We start from the raw sequence: 22,104 nt of genomic DNA, 5'->3' as shown, positions 1-22,104 counted from the left end.
ATGGGGTAGATGGGTCCCAATCAGCTGAGTCTGAGTAGCTGACCATTTCTGAGCTTCTAGAAGATGGCAGGGCTGACCGTGCAATGGCTCTTTATCTCATTCAGAGTAAAATCCAAACCCTCCCTATGGCCCATCAGTCCAGGTGAACTGGCTCCCAACTACCCTTCTCATCTTCTCTCTCTTCCCCTCACTCTATTCTAGCACCGTCTCATCTTTGCTGTTTGTGTTTGCCAAGCAGTCTCATCTCAGTGATTTTAATACTGTTGTTTGCTCTGCTCTTTCTCTTAATATTTGCAGGCTCACTCCCTCACTCCTTTCAGATCTCTGCTCAAAATCTCTTTGAGAGATCTTCCTTGACCACCCTACATACATAATACAGCACCCCAACTCATAACCATCACCCTCTATTCCACTTACTCTGTTTTATTTTCTTCACAGCACTTACCACCACCTAACATTTGTTCATTTGCTTTGTTTTTTTCTGTCTTCCCTCTACTAGAATTTAAGCAACATGGGAGACTGTTTTATTTCCATGCTGAAAACCAGACACTGGGTGAATGACAGAGCAAGCACTAGAATCTAGGTCTCCTTCCTCCTGTTAGCAGATGGCAGCAGAAGCAACCTTAGACCTAGCATTGCCCTAGGCTAAAGTAACCTGAGGCATTTAAGAATATCAACTTTTTTTCTTTTTTGCACAATCTGACTCAAATAGTCAACCCTTATTCTTTGCAGCTTATAGACGTGTTTGCCATGGATATAATACTATCACTGACCATGGGTATTGCTTTAAAATTGATCTCTGTTGCTTATGAAGCATCACGTCAACCACTGTGGTTCTGGAGTTCTGAAAGCTTGTGCAAACAAAGGTGTGCACTTGCCTCAGTGCTTGTGAAGGAGACTCATGTGATCAGGGCATTGCTGAGTTCTGACAGGTGAATTCCTCCTGGTCTGATGGGTCCACATATCACTTTATGGTGGATACTAGCAAGCATGTAGGTTAGCTATCGTATCTGCTCTTGCTGTCAGGTGATGTCCTTTTGGCTGTACCAACTGCAGTATATGTGATCATTTATTTATTTTTTAAAATGGCGAGTAGAATAGCCACACAGCACCCTCTTTTTCCTCCCTAAGTTCTGAAGCAGTTGATAGATAAATCAAAGGAATGGCAGATACAGATCAAAATGTCAACTTTATTACTGATAAAGCTAATGATATCAGAAAATGTGGCTTAGGTACAAAACAACAAAGTGCTTTCTAATACCAAATTTCAGAAATAGCCAGATTTTTTTTTTTTAATCCTCACTGGAGGATATGTTTTTAATAGATTTTAAAGAGAGGAAGAGAGAGAGAGAGATGAGAGAGAAACGTCGGTTCAGTTGCCTTCTCTCCAGTATGTGCCCTAACAGGGAATCGAACCTGCCACCTTTTGATGTACTGGATGATGCTCCAACCAACTGAGCCACACTGGCCAGAGCAGAAATAGCCAAATTTATATCCCAAGTCACAGGCTCTGAAGACCTCATCACATGAGGACCTGCCTTGTATACTTTATAGCACCAGGAACAGAGTAAAATGGGGAAGAGTGATAGAGGGAAGCTAGGCCAGGAAGGAGTGCTATAACAGATGTTCTTCCACATGGAAAGAAACAACGGAATGAGAAATTAGTGTCTCGAGTAATAATTTAAAATAAATTGCTATCACGTATTTTAAGATTTTATAGATAAAAAGAACTCCTTTTAAAAAGCTAAAAAGATATGTATCTTTATATTGCACCCTTGTATAAAAGAAGCAGGAAAATGTTCACATACAACTGAGTGTTCTCAAGCTAGTCTGGGAGAACTTTGGTTGTGTCTAGCGATGCTCTTGTACAGATGAGGGCTTAGGCAAGGACCTGATTTGCTTTGCTGTGGAGCTGCCTCTAGTGGCAACATGCAAACACATCCTGGATTTCCAATGAATACAATAAGAAGAAAGTAATTTATAGTTCTACCACAAATCTGTAGCTCAGATCAAAATGGTTAATTTGAAATGAATTGTAAGATCTTTTAGAAAATTTATACCACATGCCTAGCATACTGCCTAGTACATAATTAGAGTTCATTAAATACTTGTTCAGTGAATTAATCTTGACTTTAGCTTCAATTTGAAATCAGTTGAAAGCCAATGATGATTGAAAAAGTCTTGCAGTTTTGAACTTCTTCTGAAACAAAAATTCCATGCCTGTGAGCACCAATGAATGGAAACTAGAAATGTACAGAAAGAGTAACATAAGCTCTTAACTACTTTCCACTAATCCTAATTGACAGGAATAGCCAAAACTCACCCTTTTCTCTGTAAAATAGACTGATGCCCAAAGCAAACTAACCACTCCTGATAGAAGGCTGCTGCCTAATAATACCCATTATTTTGAGTTTCATGTTTACTAAGGGCCAGTTGTGATTATTTTCATACCATTTTATACTAGTTGTGCTAGTTATTATTACATGATTTATTTAAATATTACTGAAGCTGATGAAATATGTGTACAAAAGTAAGAGTTGTTCCTCTGAAAACGAAGGTGAATGTATTGGAAAGACTTCATAAGAGGAGAGCCCTTAAAAGAACTGCTAAACCACATGATCCCTGCTCACAGGTAGTTTATGGCCTTGTAGTGTAGCTATGATATATGTAAAAAAACCTCTCATGTAGCGTGTAAATGCCTTAGGAAGAGATTACATTGAGATTCCATAAATTCAGGGGAAGACAATTACTTTTGGCTTACAGCATCAGTGATGGCTACATGGAGAAGCTGATATGTGAGCTAAAGTTAGGCTATCTAGAGGTGATTCATTCCAAGTGAAGAGAAGGATGTAAGCAAAGACACGAGGGAGAGGGCCAGTGTTTGGCTGGAGCACATGGTTTATGATCATGGGTATTGCACTTTAAAATTGGTCTGTGTACGAAGGGGAAGAATGGAAAGTAAAACTAGAAAGATAACTGGGTTCCAAATAGTAGCAAGCCCTAACTTCCAGGCTTGTAAAATGTCTGGTCATTGTGAAAATAAGATACTTATTCTTCTCATCCACAATGAATTTCTGTGGTCTTTAGTATATCTACAAAACAAGCACCTTATATTAGAGCATGATAATGCTGTGTCATAATTTTTTCATTCATAGTTACATGGATATTTTTTCTTAATTCCCTAATGGTTTATAAGCACTATTCAATCTAAGCTACTTTGCATTACTTTTGTTCAGCAATGCATATAATTAATTTTCTGCTAAAGACATAAGGATTCAATTAATTATTGGTGAAATATTAATTAGTGATTATGCTTTTAAGAATTCTTGCTTCTTTTTTTAAGGCCCTCATAAAATAGTAACAATTTGTATTATAAGATCACAAGTCTGCTTGGTGTTTTATGCATTAAAAACATGTTTTCAAAGTTTGCAATATAAGCAGGATCATAAGTGACTTTATTGCTGTGTTTTAACAATCTATAATAATAAAAGTGTGATATGCTAATTATCACACCAGATGTTTTTCCAGATGTCCTTCCTTCCAGACAAAGCTGTATTGGGCGGGAACCGTGGCAGAGGCGGCGGCTGCGGCAGTGGTGGGCAGGGGCCAGGACCAAGGCCCCTGCATGAATTTCATGCATTGGACCTCTGATTGATATATAATGCACTTTAACAGATTTAGTTGGGAAAAATTCTACCCATGACCTTGTTTTGTTTGTTACACTTCTGGTTAGTGTACTGAGATTGTTGGAGAGTAGAATAAAGCAACATGCAAATCTAAGCTATTGTTCATAATTATATTCCTATAAGGAACTTCCATGTCACTTTAGCTGTTAGCCATAGGTAGGTATAACCAGTTCCTAGAATATGTATCTTGAGCCTAATAGAAACAAAATGTAATAATTTAAAATTTTTATCTTTTTTTAAAAATATATTTTATTGATTTTTTACAGAGAGGAAGGGAGAGGGACAGAAAGCTAGAAACATCGATGAGAGAGAAATATCGACCAGCTGCCTCCTGCACACCCCGCACCGGGGATGTGCCCACAACCAATGTACATGCCCTTGACCGGAATCGAACCTGGGACACTTCAGTCCGCAGACCGATGCTCTATCCACTGAGCCAAAACGGTTTCGGCTAAAATTTTTATCTTTCAGAATAAAATTGAGGACCTTTTTACTTCTTTAGAAATGCAGTGTGTTTTTTTTTTGTTTGTTTTTTAAGTAAAAAAATGAGAGTACCAATTCAAAACAAAGATGCGGTGAAATAAGGGAAACTATCATTTTGGTAGCTCCTCTTTGATGACTAGTCATTTTCACTTTAAAAATTTCAATTTGGAGATATATATTCTCTTTTTCTATGATGGGTTTTCACTTTATGGCCCTGACTCAGAATTCCCATGATATATTTACTGGACAGCAAATTTTAAAGTTAAAACAGAAATGTATTACATAGGGGTAGGATGGAGGTGGGTACTTGGAAATAAAGTGAGCTAGGAATCAGAGAATTAAGGATTTTAAACTTTGTTTTCCCCCACAGGTAGAAGGAATTTGCTGAGATTTTTGAGCAGGGAGTGACATGATAAAAATTTTCAGTAAAGCTGGTGGAAGATGGGCAAGATGAGTTGAGGGTGGGGGCAGATAAGAGGTACATATAATACCAGCTGAACAGTTAGGAATGTAATGTAAAAATCTAGAGGTGATGTAGTTAAAAAACAACAACACTAGGTCAGGGTGGCTTAGTAACAGAGAGGGCATAGATGCAAGAGCCATTATGAAGGTCCAGGTGACTAGAGAGGAAGCCTGAGTGAAAGGTCAAGGTGGGGAGGGTAATTCTGATAAGGGAGGTGATGAATTTAACTTTAGTTTTTTAAAATATATATATTTGTATTGATTTCAGAGAGGAAGGAAGAGGGAGAGAGAGAGATAGAAACATCAATGATGAGAGAATCATTAATTGGCTGCCTCCTGCACACACCTACTAGGGATTGAGCCCACAATCCGGGCATGTGCCCTGACCTGGAATCGAACCGTGACCTCCTGGTTCATAGGTTGATGCTCAACCACTGAGCCACATCAGTCAGGCTAGCTTTTGTTTGTTTGTTTGTTTGTTTGAGGATATTGGTTCATTTAGTCTAGGATGTGTTATTATATTTGACAATTTTTAAACTTTATTTTGTATACTTCTCTATTTTTGATATGGGTGGTAAATTTATCTCTATTTTTAATTTCACATTAATACTTTAGCTGGTAAATGTATGATATTTACTTATTATAATAAATAATTAATGTAATGTTTTTATTATAATATATGTAATTATTAATATTATTATTTTTTTACTGTAGGTTATCAGACCAGGATGAAGAAGGCAAGACCAAGCAGAAGTGTATTATATCTGACCCCTCCTTTTCCATGGTGACAGTTCAACGGGAAGATAGTGGAATAACCTGGGAAACAAATTCAAGTAGGTCTTCCACTCCTTGGGCTTCGGAAGAAAGTCAGACGTCTGGTGTATGTAGTCTGGAAGGGTCAGCTATAAATTCTACTGCAGGGAATGTTTCCTTTATTGTGGATGAAGTTAAAAAGGCCCGGAAAAGAACATCTAAGTCAAAGCATGGCTCACCATCGTTGCGTCGGAAAGGCAACAAAAAAAGAAATTCTTTTGAAACCCAAGATGTTCCAGCAAACAAAAAAGATAATCCTCTAATTTCAGAAAGCCAGGTACTAACTACGCAGAATGAGAAGTTATCTAGTGGCAGTTATGATAAAATGAGAAAAAAGAAGACCACCTCAAATACGCCTCCTATTACTGGAGCAATATACAAAGAACACAAGCCATTAGTGTTACGGCCAGTCTATATAGGAACAGTACAATATAAAATTAAGATGTTTAATTCAGTTAAAGAAGAATTAATTCCTCTACAATTTTATGGGACATTGCCAAAGGGTTATGTAATTAAAGAAATACATTATAGGAAGGGGAAAGATGCATCCGTTAGTCTAGAGCCAGATATGGGCAATCGTGATTCTAATATAGTTTCTAAAACAGGCAAATTAGTAGGCCAAAGTGTAGAAGATGATAAAGGAAAAGAGCTTACTTCACCCTGGAGAGGTGCACTCTCCAAAGGATCGAAGTCCCATACCTCCTTACTCAGTCGAGAAGACCAAAAGAAAGTTTCCCCGGATTCTCCTCTGAAGGCCGCTTCTGCCGCCAAGCACACAGTTTCCTCTTACGGAAGTGATGACACAGCCAAGGAAGCACAGCGCAGCCCTCCGCAGTCAGTGCCACACCAGCCAGGTGTTGAAGCAAAACCCTATGAAACGGAGCTTCCCTCTCTTATGCCTGATACATCTGCAACAGCAAAGGAAGAATTCGAGCCTGATTCACAAGAAATTGTACCTTCAGAGCCCGAATCTTTAGTCTCACCGCCTTTCATGGGTGAGGTAAAGAAGGAAGATGTGTACTCTGCTGACCATTCCATTTCACCGGAGGCAGAGAAGGGTTCTCTGGAAACAGGTTCACCAGGTCTGGCAGCATCTCTCCAGGAAGACATTGGCCCAGAGAGAGAAGAATTAGATCTGACTTCACTAGCAAGGGCAGAACCAGTCTCTGAGCAACTGACCCCTCCTCAGCTCGATGCCAAAGGAGAGAAAGAAGAAAACGTGCCTGAGCCACCCATTTCTCTTTCTGAACCCTTCGTGTCAGAGAAAGAAGAAACAGAGACTTCTGTACCAAGAGCTGCTACCCCTGAACCTGAAGATTCTCATTTAGTGGAAGAAGAGATCATAGAACTTGATTACCCAGAAAGTCCATCTGTTTCTGAGAAGCCCTTCCCACCCCCCTTGGCCCCTGGAGTGGAGCAGAAAGAAGAGGAGCCCATTCTACCATCACTGACAACATCAACACCTGAACATGTTGCTTTGTCTGAGGAAGAAATAGAAGAAAATGAGTCTGTTTCTACTGATTCTGCTTTTGTATCAGAGTACTCAGTCCCACAGGATATGAACCATGACCTAGAGAAGCAAGAAGTTGAGCCAGTTTCTCAATCCATTGTAAAAGCTACATCTGAACATGCAGTTTTGTCAGAGGAGGAGAATGAGGAATTTGAGCCTTATTCGGCCTCTGCATCTGAACACTCTCTCTCACCATCTATAACCGAGAAGACTTCTGAATGCCAATCCCCACTGTTTTCAACAGTTACATTGTCTGGAGAAGAGGCCGCAGAAAGTGGGCATTACACACCAGATTCCACATCTGCTTCTGAATATTCAGTTCCATCACAGGCAACAAAAGAGTCACTGAAGAACATTGACCATAAGTCCCCATTAAAGTCAAAAGGTGTTTCTGAGCACGTGATTTTGTCAGAAGGAGAGAAGGAAGACACTGGGCTGTATTCCCCAGATGTGGCCTCTGTGGCTGAACACTCTCTCCCCCCAGGCACAGCTGAGATGACTTCTGAATACCAAGCCCCACCACTTTCAGCCACTCCTTCTGAACATGTGGTCCTATCGGAAGAGGAACTAGGAAGTGAGCGTTTCACACCAGATTCAACATTGAATTCCCAAAATATAGTTCCACCAAAGGTAACACAGGAAATGCCAAAGAAAATAACTGATGATGCATCGCTCTTAAAATCAAAAGGTGTTTCTGAGCACATGATTTTGTCAGAAGAAGAGAAGGAAGACACTGTGCTGTATTCCCCAGATGTGGCCTCTGTGGCTGAACACTCTCTCCCCCCAGGCACAGCTGAGGTGACTTCTGAATACCAAGTCCCACCACTTTCAGCCACCCCATCTGAACACATGGTTCCATCAGAAGAGGAGACAGTAGAAATGGAGCGGTACACACCCTCTTCCACCACTGCTTCTGAGTTTTCAGTACCACCACATGCAACACCTGAATCACAGGAGGAAGAAATTGTCCACAGGTCCCCTTTAAACCTAAAAGGTGTCTCTTCACCCATGAGTTATTCAGAAGAAGAGCAAGAAGATGTTGAACCTTTTTCTCCAGACTCTGCATTTGTGTCAGAGTTCTCATTCCCACCCTATGCAACTCAGGAAACAGAGAGAAGAGAATTGGAGTGTGAATCTCCAATATGTTTAACATCACCATCAGAACACACTATTTTGTCCGATGAAGACACTGAAGAAGCTGAACTTTTTTCTCCAGACTCAGCATCACAAGTTTCAGTCCCACCATATAGAATCCCAGAAACAAAGAAAAATGAAATTGAGCCTGATTCACTGTTAACTGCAGTATCTGCTTCAGGATATTCCTGCTTTACCGAAGCAGATGAGGAAGAAATTGAGTCAACAGCTGCTACACCAGTACCTGAGCATCTCAGTTCATCACAGAAGCAACAAGCTGAACCTTCCCCTCCGATGTCTGCATCTGGAGAGTTGAGTCTGCCAAATAAAGCAGAGAAAGCAGATGCTCATACATTCTCAACATCTGTATCTGAATATCTTACTTCAGCATGGAAACAGGTAACTCAAGCATTTTTAGAACCTGAGCCTGAAGATTTGATTCCACCACATTTAACCAGTGAATTAGAGAAGGGAGAAATTAAGACTAGTTCATCAGTAGCTGCAACACCTGTGTCTGTACCTGCAGAATCACCCATGGTAAAGGAAGAAACCAAACCTGTTTCACCTTCATCTCAGTATTCAGTTTCACCTGATTCAGTCCATGCACTTAAGAAAGAACAAGAACCCAAAGCATTGCTCACTCCAAAAGCTGCAAATGAACAGATGGCTTTGTTTAAAGTTAAAAGTAAGGAAGAAATTTTGCCTGATTCTCAAGAAGCTGCAGCACATGTATCACAGGATCAAGAAATGGAACCTCAGCCTCCAAATGTTCCAGGGTTTGGAATGAAATTTTCCATTCCGTCTGATTTGGTAGATGAGCCAAAGAAGGATGTCAAATTCAATTTAGCTCCAACTGTGACATCTGAACTAGAACAGAGAATATTGACAGAGAATGAGCCTGAAGTAATAAAACCACATTCACCTCTAAAGGAACCACCTTTATCTGGGCCTGAGAGGCTATCAGCAGTGAAAATGGAAGGGAAACACGATTCCAAAATAATTGGTGAACCTAGAGTGCTGCGTTCAGCTTCACCAGGAGTGGAAAAGGAAGCTGAACATGGACCATCTGCACCAGAATTTTCAGAAGAAATAAAGAAAGAAATTGAACCCAGTTCTTCAGTAACCACAGCCTCTCTAGCTAAGCACGATACAAACTTAACCAAATTAGCAAAAGAAGAAATTCCAACAGAGTTATCTCTTACTACCCCTATAGAACATCCAGCCTTAACTGTAGGAAAGCGTGAATTAGAAAGTGGTTTGCCACCACTGGTAACATCTGTGGATGAACAATTATTCCTTGAAGACGAAGGAAAGATAGCAATTAAAGCTAGCTCTTATATTGAAACTGCTGCATCCAAACGTCCAACTTGGTCAGAAGCAGAGAAGGAAATTAAACTGGATTCACCTCCAAGCATATCCTCTATATCAGAGCATTCTATTTTGCCAAAGGTAGAAACTGAAGAAGTGAAACCTGGGTTGCCAATAACCAAAACACTGTCTTCTCAGCATGCAGACGTATCTAAGGATGCAAGAGTGGAAAGCAAACAAGGTCTTTCATTTCCTACAGTCCTTGACTCTGAACATCTGGCCTCACCACAGAAAAAGAATTCTGTGTCTGCCTCAGAGGTGGCAGGGCTTTCAGTCAGCCTAGGTGGTGAGATAAAGAAAAAAGAAGCTGAACTTCGTTTCTCACAACATGTGTCACCTGCACCCAAACATGAAGTTCCAAAAGGCAAAACTGAGAAAATGGCAAGTTCTTCTCCCGAGTTGGAGACTTTAGTGTCAGAAGATTTAGCTCCAACATTACCAACCGTCAGTGACGATAAGAGCAAACAGGCAATGGAGACATCTTCTACAGCTCAGGGAGATTTCCTGTCAGGAAAACAGGGTCTCGCTCTGGCAGAGCTCTCTTTGGAACCTGTGGAGAAAGACAAGCCACGCCAAATGTCAGAATTACCAAATGCTGGTGGTTTAGGTAGGCAAAGTGGATCTATAGACTCAAAACAAATAAAATCTCCCATAACTGAGACAGGGGGTTCTGTCTTAGGAAAGGGCCTTGCTGAGCTTAGGAGCAGAGGAGAAGAAGAAGACAGGAAACTTCATGTGTCAACCACAGTGCCTAAAATTTCAGAGGTTTCATCACACCTTAAGGAGGAACCTCCGAATCAAGAAATTAAGTCTGTCTCTCCTGAGGTAGTCAGCTTAGGGTCAAAAGAAGCATGTACCTCTTTGGTTGAAGGAGACAACCCTGAAGGACTTCAGCCATACACTTTTACTTTAGAAGGATTATCAAAAGAATTGAGCCATTCAGCTGACTTTAAAAAGCGGGGGAAACAAGAAATAAGCTCATTACTGCCAACAGGAAATTTGGAGGCACAAGTGACAGGAGATACTGTAACTACACTAAAAGAAGAAACAGACCAAGCAAATTCATTCCCTGTACCTCAGAGTATAACGAAACCATCAAAGATGGCTTCTTCTGACCGCCTTATGGAACAAGAGAAGCCTGAAAACACACTTCAGTCAGATCAGGCTGTTAAATTACCTGATGTAAGCACATCTTTTGTGGCAAAACAAGATTTGGGTATTAAACAGCTTGCAGATATGAAAGAGAATTTGCCTTTGGAAGAATCAAAATCATTTTTGACAACCAAGGGTGCCGATGTTAAAGAAACACAAATGAGAGAGGCCCTTATTTCTCCAGAGGACGAAAACTGGATGCTGGAAAAGCCAGAAAGAGATCTGGCAAGTCATCGTGAAGAAAGAATACTGGGACCTGCGCAGCTGGGTTCCTCTGGCAGCACTGATCTGGAGACAGGGCAGCCCAAGGCTACTTTGTTGAAGAAAGACCGTGCATATGAAACCGGGAAGCCGATTCTGCCACATTCTGCTGAAGAATCTCACTTATCATTACAAGAACCATTAACTACTCATGATATCCCCAGTGGTAATGTAGAGATCTTATCAACTAAAACATCTTCTGAAGAAATAAAGCTGGTCCCCCAAACAAAATCTTTCTTTCCAGCTGAAAATGTGGAGAGAAACAAAGCAGTGTTGGAAAAAGCAAACACAGAGTTTTCCAGACCTTGCAAAGACAGCCAGGAAGAAGCCAAACTGCCTTCTGAAAGAATCCTCCAGAAACCAGTGTCTGGTCCATCCATGGAACAGGTCAAGTCAGAAACTATTCCCTCACCTGCCAAAGCAGCCCCTTTCCTGGCAGAAGATGCAGAACCTGTGGTGGGCAATAAAAAAGAAGCACTCAGGAGTGTATCTCCTTTACCTGGAGAGAAGCAATTAGAAGAATCAAAAATGGATCAGTCAAAAGTTGTAGATGATGCTAATGAGAGAGGGAAACCAACATCTGGAATGAAAATATCCACACAAATAAAAACCTCAATCCTAGAAAATAAAGAACCTCAACCCCCAGAATCACCTGAGGTGACACCAAAGCTGCCTGAGCAGCCAAAGGCAGTTAAACCCAGCCATTCTGAAGAAAAGAAAAAGAAAGGAATTTCATCTTTCACGTCATGGATGTCCAATTTGTTTTCTAGATCAAGCACTCCAGATAATAAAGTTGCTGAAAAAGAAGATTTAGAAACTCAACCAAGTCCATCTGTAGAAAAAGCAGCGACTGTGATAGAGCCTAAAGGTACAGCTCCTGCTGACTTGAATGCAACTGAGAAACCAGCTGATCAACTGCTACCAGAAGCAAAACTCATAACTGCTGAAGAATCCATAGGTACTTTAGTTAAATCTGAGGAAGGTCAAGACTTTAAAGAAAAGCCTACTCTTTTATCAAATGTAGAAGTTTTACAGCAGCCAAAATCCAACTTTGAGGTGTCCAGTGAAGATCGTGGGAAGAAAGAAATGGACCTAAACTCAGTAGTTACTTCTGTTGATAGTGAGGAACATTTTGGAATTCAATCTTATTCTCCTATGGGTGAGAAATCCATTATGGAAGAAGCCAAAAATGCTGTTCCTCTTCATGTCCCTGATAATAAAGGAGCCCAGAAGCCAGAAATCTCTTCTCCATCTAAATGGAATATTTCTATTCTTAAGGAAGAGCCAAGAAGTGATCAAAAAGAAAACTCACTCTTTTCATCTGATGCGGTAGATAAGGTGACACAGCAGCCAAAATCAGTTCCATCTAGCTTCACAAGTAAAAATATCACGAGGGAATCAGAGAAGCCAGAGTTAATAATTTTGCCAGAAAACTCTAAAGACAGTTTAATTAATCTTGGTGAGGACAGACTAACGAAAGAAATGCCAAAACCTACTTCCCTGAAAATTTCTGAAGAGGAAGTAAAACTCAGGTCTGTTAGCCCAACTGAGGAGAAAGATAATTTGGAAGTCAGATCATATTCCTTGGCAGACAAGAAGGTACTGGCAGAAAAACAAGAAACTGTGACCCCATTAGAGTTAAGATATAATAATGAAATAGAAGAGACACCAATTACACATGGATCTCGCTGTATTAAATTGGAGGAATCAAAAGCTGCTGCTGTGCTGCAGCAAGTCTGTCAAAATGAAGACTACAAAGAAAGACACAAAATTGTTGAGGAGGAGAAAGGAAAAGAAAAAGAAAAGCAGCTACAAGCATTTTCAGAAGGAAAGAAGCAGCAGGAGATTCAGCCTTATTCTGTGAATATAGCCAGGACTATGCCTGAAAAATCAGATGACTCTTTAAGTTGTTCTTTGGGTGAAACTCAACCATTTTCATTAGTTAAAACTACATCAACTACTGAAAAATTAGAAACCATGATCTCAGAGACTCACCCAGAAATCAGGGAAACAAAGGTAGTAGGAACCCAGCCATCTCTATTAGAAGAAAGTAAAGTGTTGGTGGAGAAAACCAAGATGTTCCTTCCAGTGGATCGTCCTTATCGTGATGAACTAGATGGCCACTCCTTTCCTAAAGAAGGAAATCTGGTATTGGAGAAATCAAGCAGGGATGTGGCAAGTCACAGTGAAAAAAAGGGACAGGTCACAGTGTCAGAGCTGTCAAAAGGTGGTTCAGTAGATATCACAAAAGATAATATAAAACAAGGATCTCCATCTAAAGAATCAAAGAGCTTAGAAACACCGCCATATTTGTTGCCATCTGTGAAACCACAAACACTTGTTTCAGAGGCTTCTCCAGAAATTAGTACTGTAAAGAATCAAGAAATTAGTACAGAGAAGAAACAAGAATTGACTCCAGATAGGCATACAGTCCATACTATTCAAACATCTAAAGTGCAAACATCTGAAATGTCTAAACAATCTGTACTTGTTTCAAAGCACCAATTGGGGGCTGTAGGAGCTGCCCATGTAAATGAACCACACTCTCCAGCAAGCAGCAACTATGCTGAGTTTATAAGAAATGCATCAACAACCGATGCCAATAAAATATCCAAGGAGCCTGAAGAAGAATTTACAACGACTAGTAAGCCAGCTGGACTTTCAGAAGATCAAAAGAGTGCCTTCAGTATAATTTCTGAAGGCTGTGAGATATTGAATATCCATGCTCCTGCATTTATATCTTCAGTTGATCAGGAAGAAAGTGAACAAATGCAAGATAAGTTAGAATATTTGGAAGAGAAGGCCTCACTTAAAACTCTACCCTTCCCTGGTGATAGTGAGGCTGTTGCTTGCCATAAAACATTAAAGAGTAAGTTAGACTCTGAGAAAAAAGTTACATCTTTGAAAGAAAATAAACAAAAGGAAACTTATGAAACAAAAGAGGAAATATCCACAGATTCAGAAACTGGTGATTTAGCCTTTAATCAGCCCACAATTCCCGGTGAAGAGGATTATTTTGAAAAATATACATTGATTGATTATAACATCTCCCCCGACACAGAAATACAGAAAGCTCCAGGGAAATTAAATGTTGAGGTGAAACTCTCAAAGGAAGTTATAGAAGAAGCTGTCTCTTTCCCAGAAAGTTCAGAGGAAAGTGCCCTAGAACATGAATATGACTTGGTGAAGTTAGATGAAAGTTTTTATGGACTGGAACAGGACTACAGCCAATTATCTCACTCAGAGACCCAAAAGTCTGTGGTTATCCAAAAATCAGCTGACAGAGATGCTTCAAAGGGCACAAATAGAGGTGTGGACTCAAAGTCACCTGGGATGCCCTTATTTGATACAGAGGAAGGAGTTTTGTCACGAACCCAGATATTTCCTACCACTGCTAAAGCCATTAATCCTGAACTTCTGGAGGAACCACCTGCACTTGCATTTTTATACAAGGATCTGTATGAAGAAGCAGTTGGAGAGAAAAAGAAGGAAGGGGAGACAGCTTCTGAAGGTGACAGTGTGAATTCTGAGGCATCATTTCCAAGCAAAAATTCTGACACTGATGATGGAACAGGAATATATTTTGAGAAGTATATACTCAAAGATGACATTCTTCATGACACATCTGTAATGGAAAAGGACCAAGGCCAAGGTCTGGAAGGAAAACCAGTTGGTAAGGATGATTCATACCAACTAATAGCAGCAGAAAGGGAAATTGGGACGAGGTTTAGAACTATTTGGGGGGAAAGGAGTCTGGAAGAGGAAGAGAAAGCTTCTTACAGGGAGGGAGAATCAGTAGGCCATGTGGAGACCCTGGACAATGTAGATACACAGAGGAAGGCTCCCATCACTGAGGAAGTCAAAGTGGTTACCCAGAAGATAAGCTATGCGGTTCCATTTGAAGATACTCCTCATGTTCTGGAGAGCATAGATGAAACAAGCACTCAGGGTAATGAAGCAGCAAATGCAAATCCAGAGGTCAATCTGAATGTCCCAGTACAAGTGTCCTTCCCAGAGGAAGAATTTGCATCTGGTGCAATTTGTGTTCAAGAAACACTGCAAGTAGAACCTCCAATAATGGTCCTACCCGAGCCAAGTGAAGATAGGCTCCGCAGCAGCCCTGTCCAGGATGAATATGAGTTTGCAGAATCTCTGAATTATGAAGTAGTTACTCAAGACACTTTATCAGAAGAATCCACGCCTGAAGAGGTGTTATCTCAGGGAAAGGAATCCTTTGAACATATCAGTGGAAATGAATTTGTGAGTGAGGTGGAACAAAGTATGTCTTCTGAACAGAACGAGTTGGGCAGAGAGAGGATAGAAGACCAATTATCATCAGAGTTAGTAACTGAGAAGGAGCAAAAAGAACCGAAAAAGTCCCAGATTGACACGTATTGCTATACTTGCAAAAGCCCAATTTCTGCTGTTGACAAGATATTTGGCACCCACAAAGATCACGAGGTATCAACGCTTGATACAGCTATAAGTGCTGTAAAGGTAAATAGATTTTAAAGCATTAAGTACATAGTAATACATACAGTGGTGGGGGAAAAGTAGTTTTACAGTTGTATGTGAAAGTTTATTCTTGTGTTATTATTTATTAACTAGAGGCCCGGTACACGAAATTGTGCACTGGTGGGGTACAGTCGGCCTGTCCCGATGAGGGGCTGATCGGGGGCGCGGCCAGCCAGGGCGAGGGGCTGCAGTTGTTCCAGTCATTCTGGTGGTTCTGCCATTCGGTCGACAGGCTTTTATTATATAGGATTATTGTATTATGTATCTGTATTACAACTGTAAACTTACTTTTACCCACCCCTGTATAAATGTAATTTGTTTTCATATTTTCTCAATTTAAAAAATGATCAGTATTTGACACATTCATCTTTAGGCATAACAGTCTGAAAGAAAACTTAAGAACATTTCCCCAGGCATTTAGTTAAGATCAGTTGATAAACATTTATTATGTATACACTATGTGCCAAGTATTTTTTCTAGATTCTGGGGATATCAGGATAAATAACACAGGGTCACTGCCTTTGAAGGGTCTTAACATTATCCAAAAAAAGCCAAATGACTTTAAATTAAAATATACTTTTGTGCATAAAACAGTTTATTTTCTGTTACCTACAATATCATCCTTTAAAATATACATTAACATTACATTGAGCAATTTTGTTGCAAGTTTTATAAAATAGAGTAACACATTTTAAATTAGTATTCTCCATATTTCCTCTTTATCAAATTTATGCTAGAAATGGAAAACCTAGCTCTGTCTGTATATTTCTGATGTTAAAAAGTTAGTCACAACACATATCCTTATGATGTTAAAAAGTTAGTCACAATACATATTGCTATGAATGTGACTATAATACTCTACTTCCTCGGAGATACTACTGGAAATAAGCCGTTTAGTCTTTGAGATTCCGTCTACCTTTGAATAGCCTTCTAAGTGGAATCCCTGCTCTTGTCTCTTTGACCCATCTTCCATACAGTGGCCAGAATGATCTAAAAATGCAAATAATAAGAAGAATTGAGCACTTATTCTGTGCCAGGCACTGTGTTCTTTATATACAAGATAAATTCAATTTGCAGATCATGAAATAGGCTCAGATCATTTAAGTGATCTGTCCAAGGTCATGGAAGATAGAACTGGAATTGGTACCTATGTCTGTCTGGCATTAGAGTTCATGTTCTTGGCTGTATATCCATGTTGCTGGGCTCAGTAACTTCCTAATGGTAGCAATTTTCAATATGATTATTCAGTTAGGTCACCGTTAAATAATTGCCAGTAAACAAGGGTAACAAGGTCATTCTAGATATGAGAATACCATATGAAAAGGCACACACTTGAGAAAGAGTTTAAGGAAAGATGGGGCTTGTGTGATCGGAGCCTGGGGGCTTATGGAGAAGAGGCAGGGGCTGGAGAGGGAAGCGGAAGCCAGATCTTGAAGGGGCTTCCATCAGTGTCATTTCTCCATTTATTCTGTGGATAATGAATCAGGCAGCTGAAGCTCTGTGTTTCTGTGCTACTTGTTAAGTGTAGCAGGATAGATTACAGCTAAGGTTATAACTACCGCTAAAGAAGGTACCATCTTCCCCCATCACCCGTGCATTTTCTAATTGGCAGTCACTCCTGGAGTATTTTAACCCTTTGGGGATCATTAAAACCTTTAGGTCTTTTTAGTAGATAGTTTCTATTATTTGATATGTAGACTTCTGGCCTGGTGACACTCAGATCACCTCTCAGGCTCAGGTGCTCCAGGCTCACCTGAGGCCATTGGCACAAATGGGATAAGTCTACTCACATAAGGTAGATCAATTCAGCAAAAATCCTGTTATTAGAAGAAAGGCAATATGTAAAAATTGAGGCCTTGCTAAGGAGAAATAATTCAAATCCAAAGCCCACTAAAACAAGTATTCTTTGAACTCACCAACTTACCAAGAAGTCCTTCCTCTTTTATGAGAAAATACATTGTCTTTGTGTTGCTCTCACTCATAAACCTCCTACTTGTTTATTGTATAGAATTATCTATAGTCAATTTAGATGAAGCAGCACAAAAATTTAAAAAACTGATTTGTTGGTGAAAATGTTATAGTAAACCTCTACCTCTACATACTAAATTTATAAAGAAATTGAACGCACCATTCTTTTCTCAAATGTCATGTACTAAAAAACAAACAAACACCACACACACGAAAAACAAACAAAAAAATTAAAAGAGACAAAAAAAGAACAAACAAACAAAAATAAATCAAATGTCATATACTAAGGATATCTTAATTCTTTTCTTCAGGTTCAATTAGCAGAATTTCTAGAAAATTTACAAGAGAAGTCCTTAAGGATCGAAGCCTTTGTCAGTGAGATAGAAACCTTTTTTAACACCATTGAGGTAAGTTCCTATATCCCTTTCACTTTTACCTGGTTTGTTCATGGCATCATAAGTACATAATTCTGTTCTAAAAGAATCTGAGTTGGGTTTGTGTGTGCATGTGTTGTTTGCCGTTGTTGATTTTTTCCATTAAGTCTTCCATGTGTGTGTAATCAGTGAGACTACTACTTTCTGTCTAAAGGTAAATGATTAGCCCTTAAAAACATATACACATTTATTGGGCACTTACTGCAATAAGGCAAATGCTCTACATGCTTTTCCAATTTAATTCTCATAATAACCATGTGAAATAGGTGTTATTATTGTTCCCCTATTATGCATAAAAAATTGAGACTTAGAGTTAAGCATATTACCCAAGGTCATATGTTGAGAGACAAGGTTTGAATTCAGGTCCGCATTCTTATTTGCTCCACCATCCTGCCTTTCCCTAGGTTAGCTCTGCAGAAATGCTCTAAGTCATTGCCCAATGTCCCATGCCCTCATAAACGAGTGTTTCCCATGGTACCATTGTCTTTGATGAGTTCATGCCCTCCCAGCTGCTGGCCCCTGCTCCCTCTGAAGTGAAGGGCAGGCATAGCAACGCTCCATCCATATAAAAAGATGGTCCAAGCCCTGGCCGGTTTGGCTCAGTGGATAGAGCGTCAGCCTGCGGACTGAAGGGTCCCAGGTTCGATTCCGGTCAGGGGCATGTACCTTGGTTGCGGGCACATCCCCGGTGGGGGGTGTGCAGGAGGCAGCTGAATCGGTGTCTCTCTCATCGATGTTTCTAACTCTCTATCCCTCTCCCTTCCTCTCTGTAAAAAATCAATAAAATATATTTAAAAAAAAAAAAAAAAAAGATGGTCCAAGCATACTCGTCAATCAGGAGTGGCAAGGGACCCCTGCAGAAGGCTGGTGCACAGTTTTTCTATCACTAGAGCAACTCTGCATCCTAGTTTGCTTGTGAAAAGTCTGCTTAACTCTAGTTATAGCTCAATTAATAACGGCTAATTATTTTTTGTCCCCCCCCACCAAAGTGTCCCATTTAAACAGTAAATTATATGATCACCTTATCACTAGCCATCTCATGAGGACAGCCCGGCATCTGGGTTTGTTCAGGTAAGCAATCAAGTTTCTCTTACTGTGGAGGAAGCTTCCCCCTTCCTGGAGAGCATAAATGAAGGTAGCATCACATTCAATATGCTGGCTGCCCCTTCCTCACACTATGATTTTAGTGGAGTGGTGAAAATGGCACAAAACCCTCTCCACTCCCTGAAGGCCACGAATGTCCATTCATGGTGATGCCATTGTCAAGTTTTACCATGTGGGAATGCCGATGGGAAAGACTTCCATGCACATATCTTCCTGTGTGTTTTCATGAACTAAATTCTTCTTGAGGATGCTCTTACAGTGATTTCTGTTGCAGAGCTAACTATGTCAAAGGGGGTTGGTGGGTTGGAAATTTAGACTGTGCACATAATCTGTGATTCTCTGATCAGAATGCCTGATGTCAATTCTTTAAAAGGCTGGTGTTTCTCTAGAAGAAAAAAAAAGACATACACTTCTCATTTCATTCAGAATTTTGTTTTGTTTTGTTTTAGGAAAATTGTAGTAAAAATGAGAAAAAGCTAGAAGAACAGAATGAGGAGATGATGAAGAAGGTTTTAGCACAGTATGATGAGAAGGCCCAGAGCTTTGAGGAAGTGAAGAAAAAGAAGATGGAGTTCCTGCACGACCAGATGGTCCACTTTCTGCAGAGCATGGATGCTGCCAAGGACACCCTGGAGACTATTGTGAGAGAAGCAGAGGAGCTCGACGAGACAGTTTTCCTGACTGTAAGCACCGATCAAAAGAGGCCCAAACACCTTACACCCACTCTGCCCCCAAGTCTACTTTTAAAATTGTAATTTTCAATATTCCCTAAGAGCAGTTATATACCTGTGTGGGGTTTTTCTTTTATATAGTTATGACATTATAAAAATTATTGGGGCATGCCTGATGCCTATGGGAAAGGCCCAGCAAATCCTTAGCACCCAGATCCAGCTGCAGGATACATGGAAGTCAGGGCACAGCCTCATCTGTTCTGTCACAATGGGTTGGTCACCTTCTAAGAGGGAGGAAGAAAAGCAGCCTGTGAATCTTATTCATGCCATGCTCCCTTTGGAGGCCTGGCATCGTCATGCTGGCCCCTTGGCCTGTCCTCTCCACTCCCACTCCCTCCTCTGAAGTGACCTCTCATAGAGACCATTCCCTCTGAGCCTCGCCAAAAGTGAACATTTGGTTCACTTTCAGAATGCAAAGGGATGATATAATGTGATACCTCTCTCAGGTAACAGGGATGTTTTTATAAGGGTACTCCTATGGACCAGATTCCTTAACTTAAACAAGTACCTTTCGGACCAAAATTCCCAAATTGCACCACCGAGGCAGCTCTTTGCTCTCCTAATTCCCTGGAACATCCAGTAGGATACTGGCTCTCCATGGAGCCAGGATTAACTAGGAGTAATGGGGATACTTTCCTTGAGGGAAGTCCCCAACCTAATTATCAAACCAAAGGAAAGCACCATCTAATGGTGAGTGGGGAGCCTCCCTTTCAAAGCTCTCTGGTCCACTGGGCCCTCCCGTAAGGTTTGGAGATAGAGCAAGGCAGGATGGGTCAATGTTAGGCTTTTCATTTGCCGCTGGGGATACCTCCAGCCAGGGCACGTTTAACTGAGGTGGGCATGGCATCCTCAAACACAATGAAAACCATGCAGGTGCTTTCTTTTTAATTAAGGCAGTGCTTTAATATTTTAAAATTAGGCACCTCTTGCAAAGTATAATATTAATAAAGTGCTTTGTGTTCCCTAAGAACCTTACTTTTTTTTTTTTTTTTAAATATATTTTATTGATTTTTTACAGAGAGGAAGGGAGAGGGACAGAGAGTTAGAAACATCGATGAGAGAGAAACATCGACCAGCTGCCTCCTGCACATCCCCCACTGGGGACGTGCCCGCAACCAATGTACATGCCCTTGACCGGAATCGAACCTGGGACCTTTCAGCCCGCAGACCGACGCTCTATCCACTGAGCCAAACCGGTTTTCGGCAAGAACCTTACTTTTGTTTGATAAGAATATTTCCTTTTCTGTCTAGAAGAACAAATTGTAAATAAGAAAGCATTGTTTTTTTCCTGCTTATAAAAGCAACATATATCTATTTTAGGAAATTTGGAAAAGACAGAAAAGCACAGAGAAAGTATCACCTAGAGATAACTACTGATTACATTTTTTTGTATATATCCCACATTGAACAAATTTAAGTTATTTTTTTTACTTCAGAGAATTCTATTCTGGAAGCCATTTGTTAAGGAAGAGAGAAGCAAAGCCTAAGCAACTCATTGCTGGCCTTGCTGATAGTGGAGAGTTAGAGCAGAACTGAGAACTGAAGCCCCCTCCATCCCTGCCCTGCCCTCCACCCTCCTCATCCCTTCTGAGCACTAATTTCCTTGCTGCCCCAGCTGAAGCCACCCAAGGGGAAGGTGAGGAGTGATGATTTTAGAACATGCATAACCTTAATTCTCTAGGTTTTTGTTGTTAATCTCTCTCTCTCTCTCTCTCTCTCTCTCTCTCCCTCCCTCCCCCCCCCCCCCCCCCCCGCCTTTCTCTCATTCCCTCCCAAGTCATTTGAGGAAATCAATGAAAGGTATATAAAACATGGCACAATGTAGTGGCATCCAAGAATAGCATGACTATGCCTTATTTTTAATGTTTTGATGCTTTATAGAAAATGAGCTGCCAATTAAAAAATACATACTTTTAAGTAAGCTATTGCATTTTCACTTTTAGATGCAGTGCTTTTAAAAGCTAAATGACAGAGTTGAAAGAAAATTGCATGTGCTTTACTTAAATAACAATTATCATAGTATAGGTTTTTAACTTGAGATATAGTTTGTCTTGCCAACCTAATCTCGACCATCTTTCCTGTCACTGCACACAGAACATTTTGTAGATCCTTAGACTTATTAGTTAAATATGAGTGCTTGAAAGAATCACTCATATCTGCCTTGAATAATTTTACGACTTAATGTAATTTTAATGGAACTTCTTTCATGTTGTCTTCAAAAGATAGGCATGCATTTATCTTCTCTTCATGCTCAGCTAACCTAAATGAATCCTCCTCTTTTGATTTTTGTTTTTTAGCACTCAGTCTAAGGGAAATTCTTTATTCTTTTAAAAGTCAAAGCATTAACATGAAATTAGGAAATGTTGTCCCTAAAAACATCAGATCTGTGTTTATCTTCTGGCGACTCTGATCGTGACATGCTGATACTGATCTGACACATTTTCCCTTTGTTCCACAGCAAGACTTGAGGTCTCTCCTGGTTG

General features: G+C 40.2%; 1 protein-coding gene across 1 annotated transcript in view; it reads left to right on the top strand.

Annotated features, from left to right (window-relative positions):
• The window catches only part of CMYA5 (cardiomyopathy associated 5), a gene marked incomplete at its 3' end in the record, with an annotated part of 92,336 nt that overhangs the window by 28,767 nt on the left and 41,465 nt on the right, over positions 1-22,104 (top strand). The window contains exons 2-5 of the mRNA XM_079800740.1: positions 5,346-15,366; positions 17,664-17,759; positions 19,340-19,573; positions 21,399-21,421. Of these exons, the coding sequence (XP_079656866.1) occupies positions 5,346-15,366; positions 17,664-17,759; positions 19,340-19,573; positions 21,399-21,421 (10,374 nt within the window). The remainder of the gene's footprint in view (positions 1-5,345; positions 15,367-17,663; positions 17,760-19,339; positions 19,574-21,398; positions 21,422-22,104) is intronic.

Source organism: Cnephaeus nilssonii (assembly GCF_951640355.1).
Source record: "Cnephaeus nilssonii genome assembly, chromosome: 2".
NCBI classification, from domain to species: domain Eukaryota; kingdom Metazoa; phylum Chordata; class Mammalia; order Chiroptera; family Vespertilionidae; genus Cnephaeus; species Cnephaeus nilssonii.
This window is presented reverse-complemented; position numbering and strand designations above follow the sequence as displayed.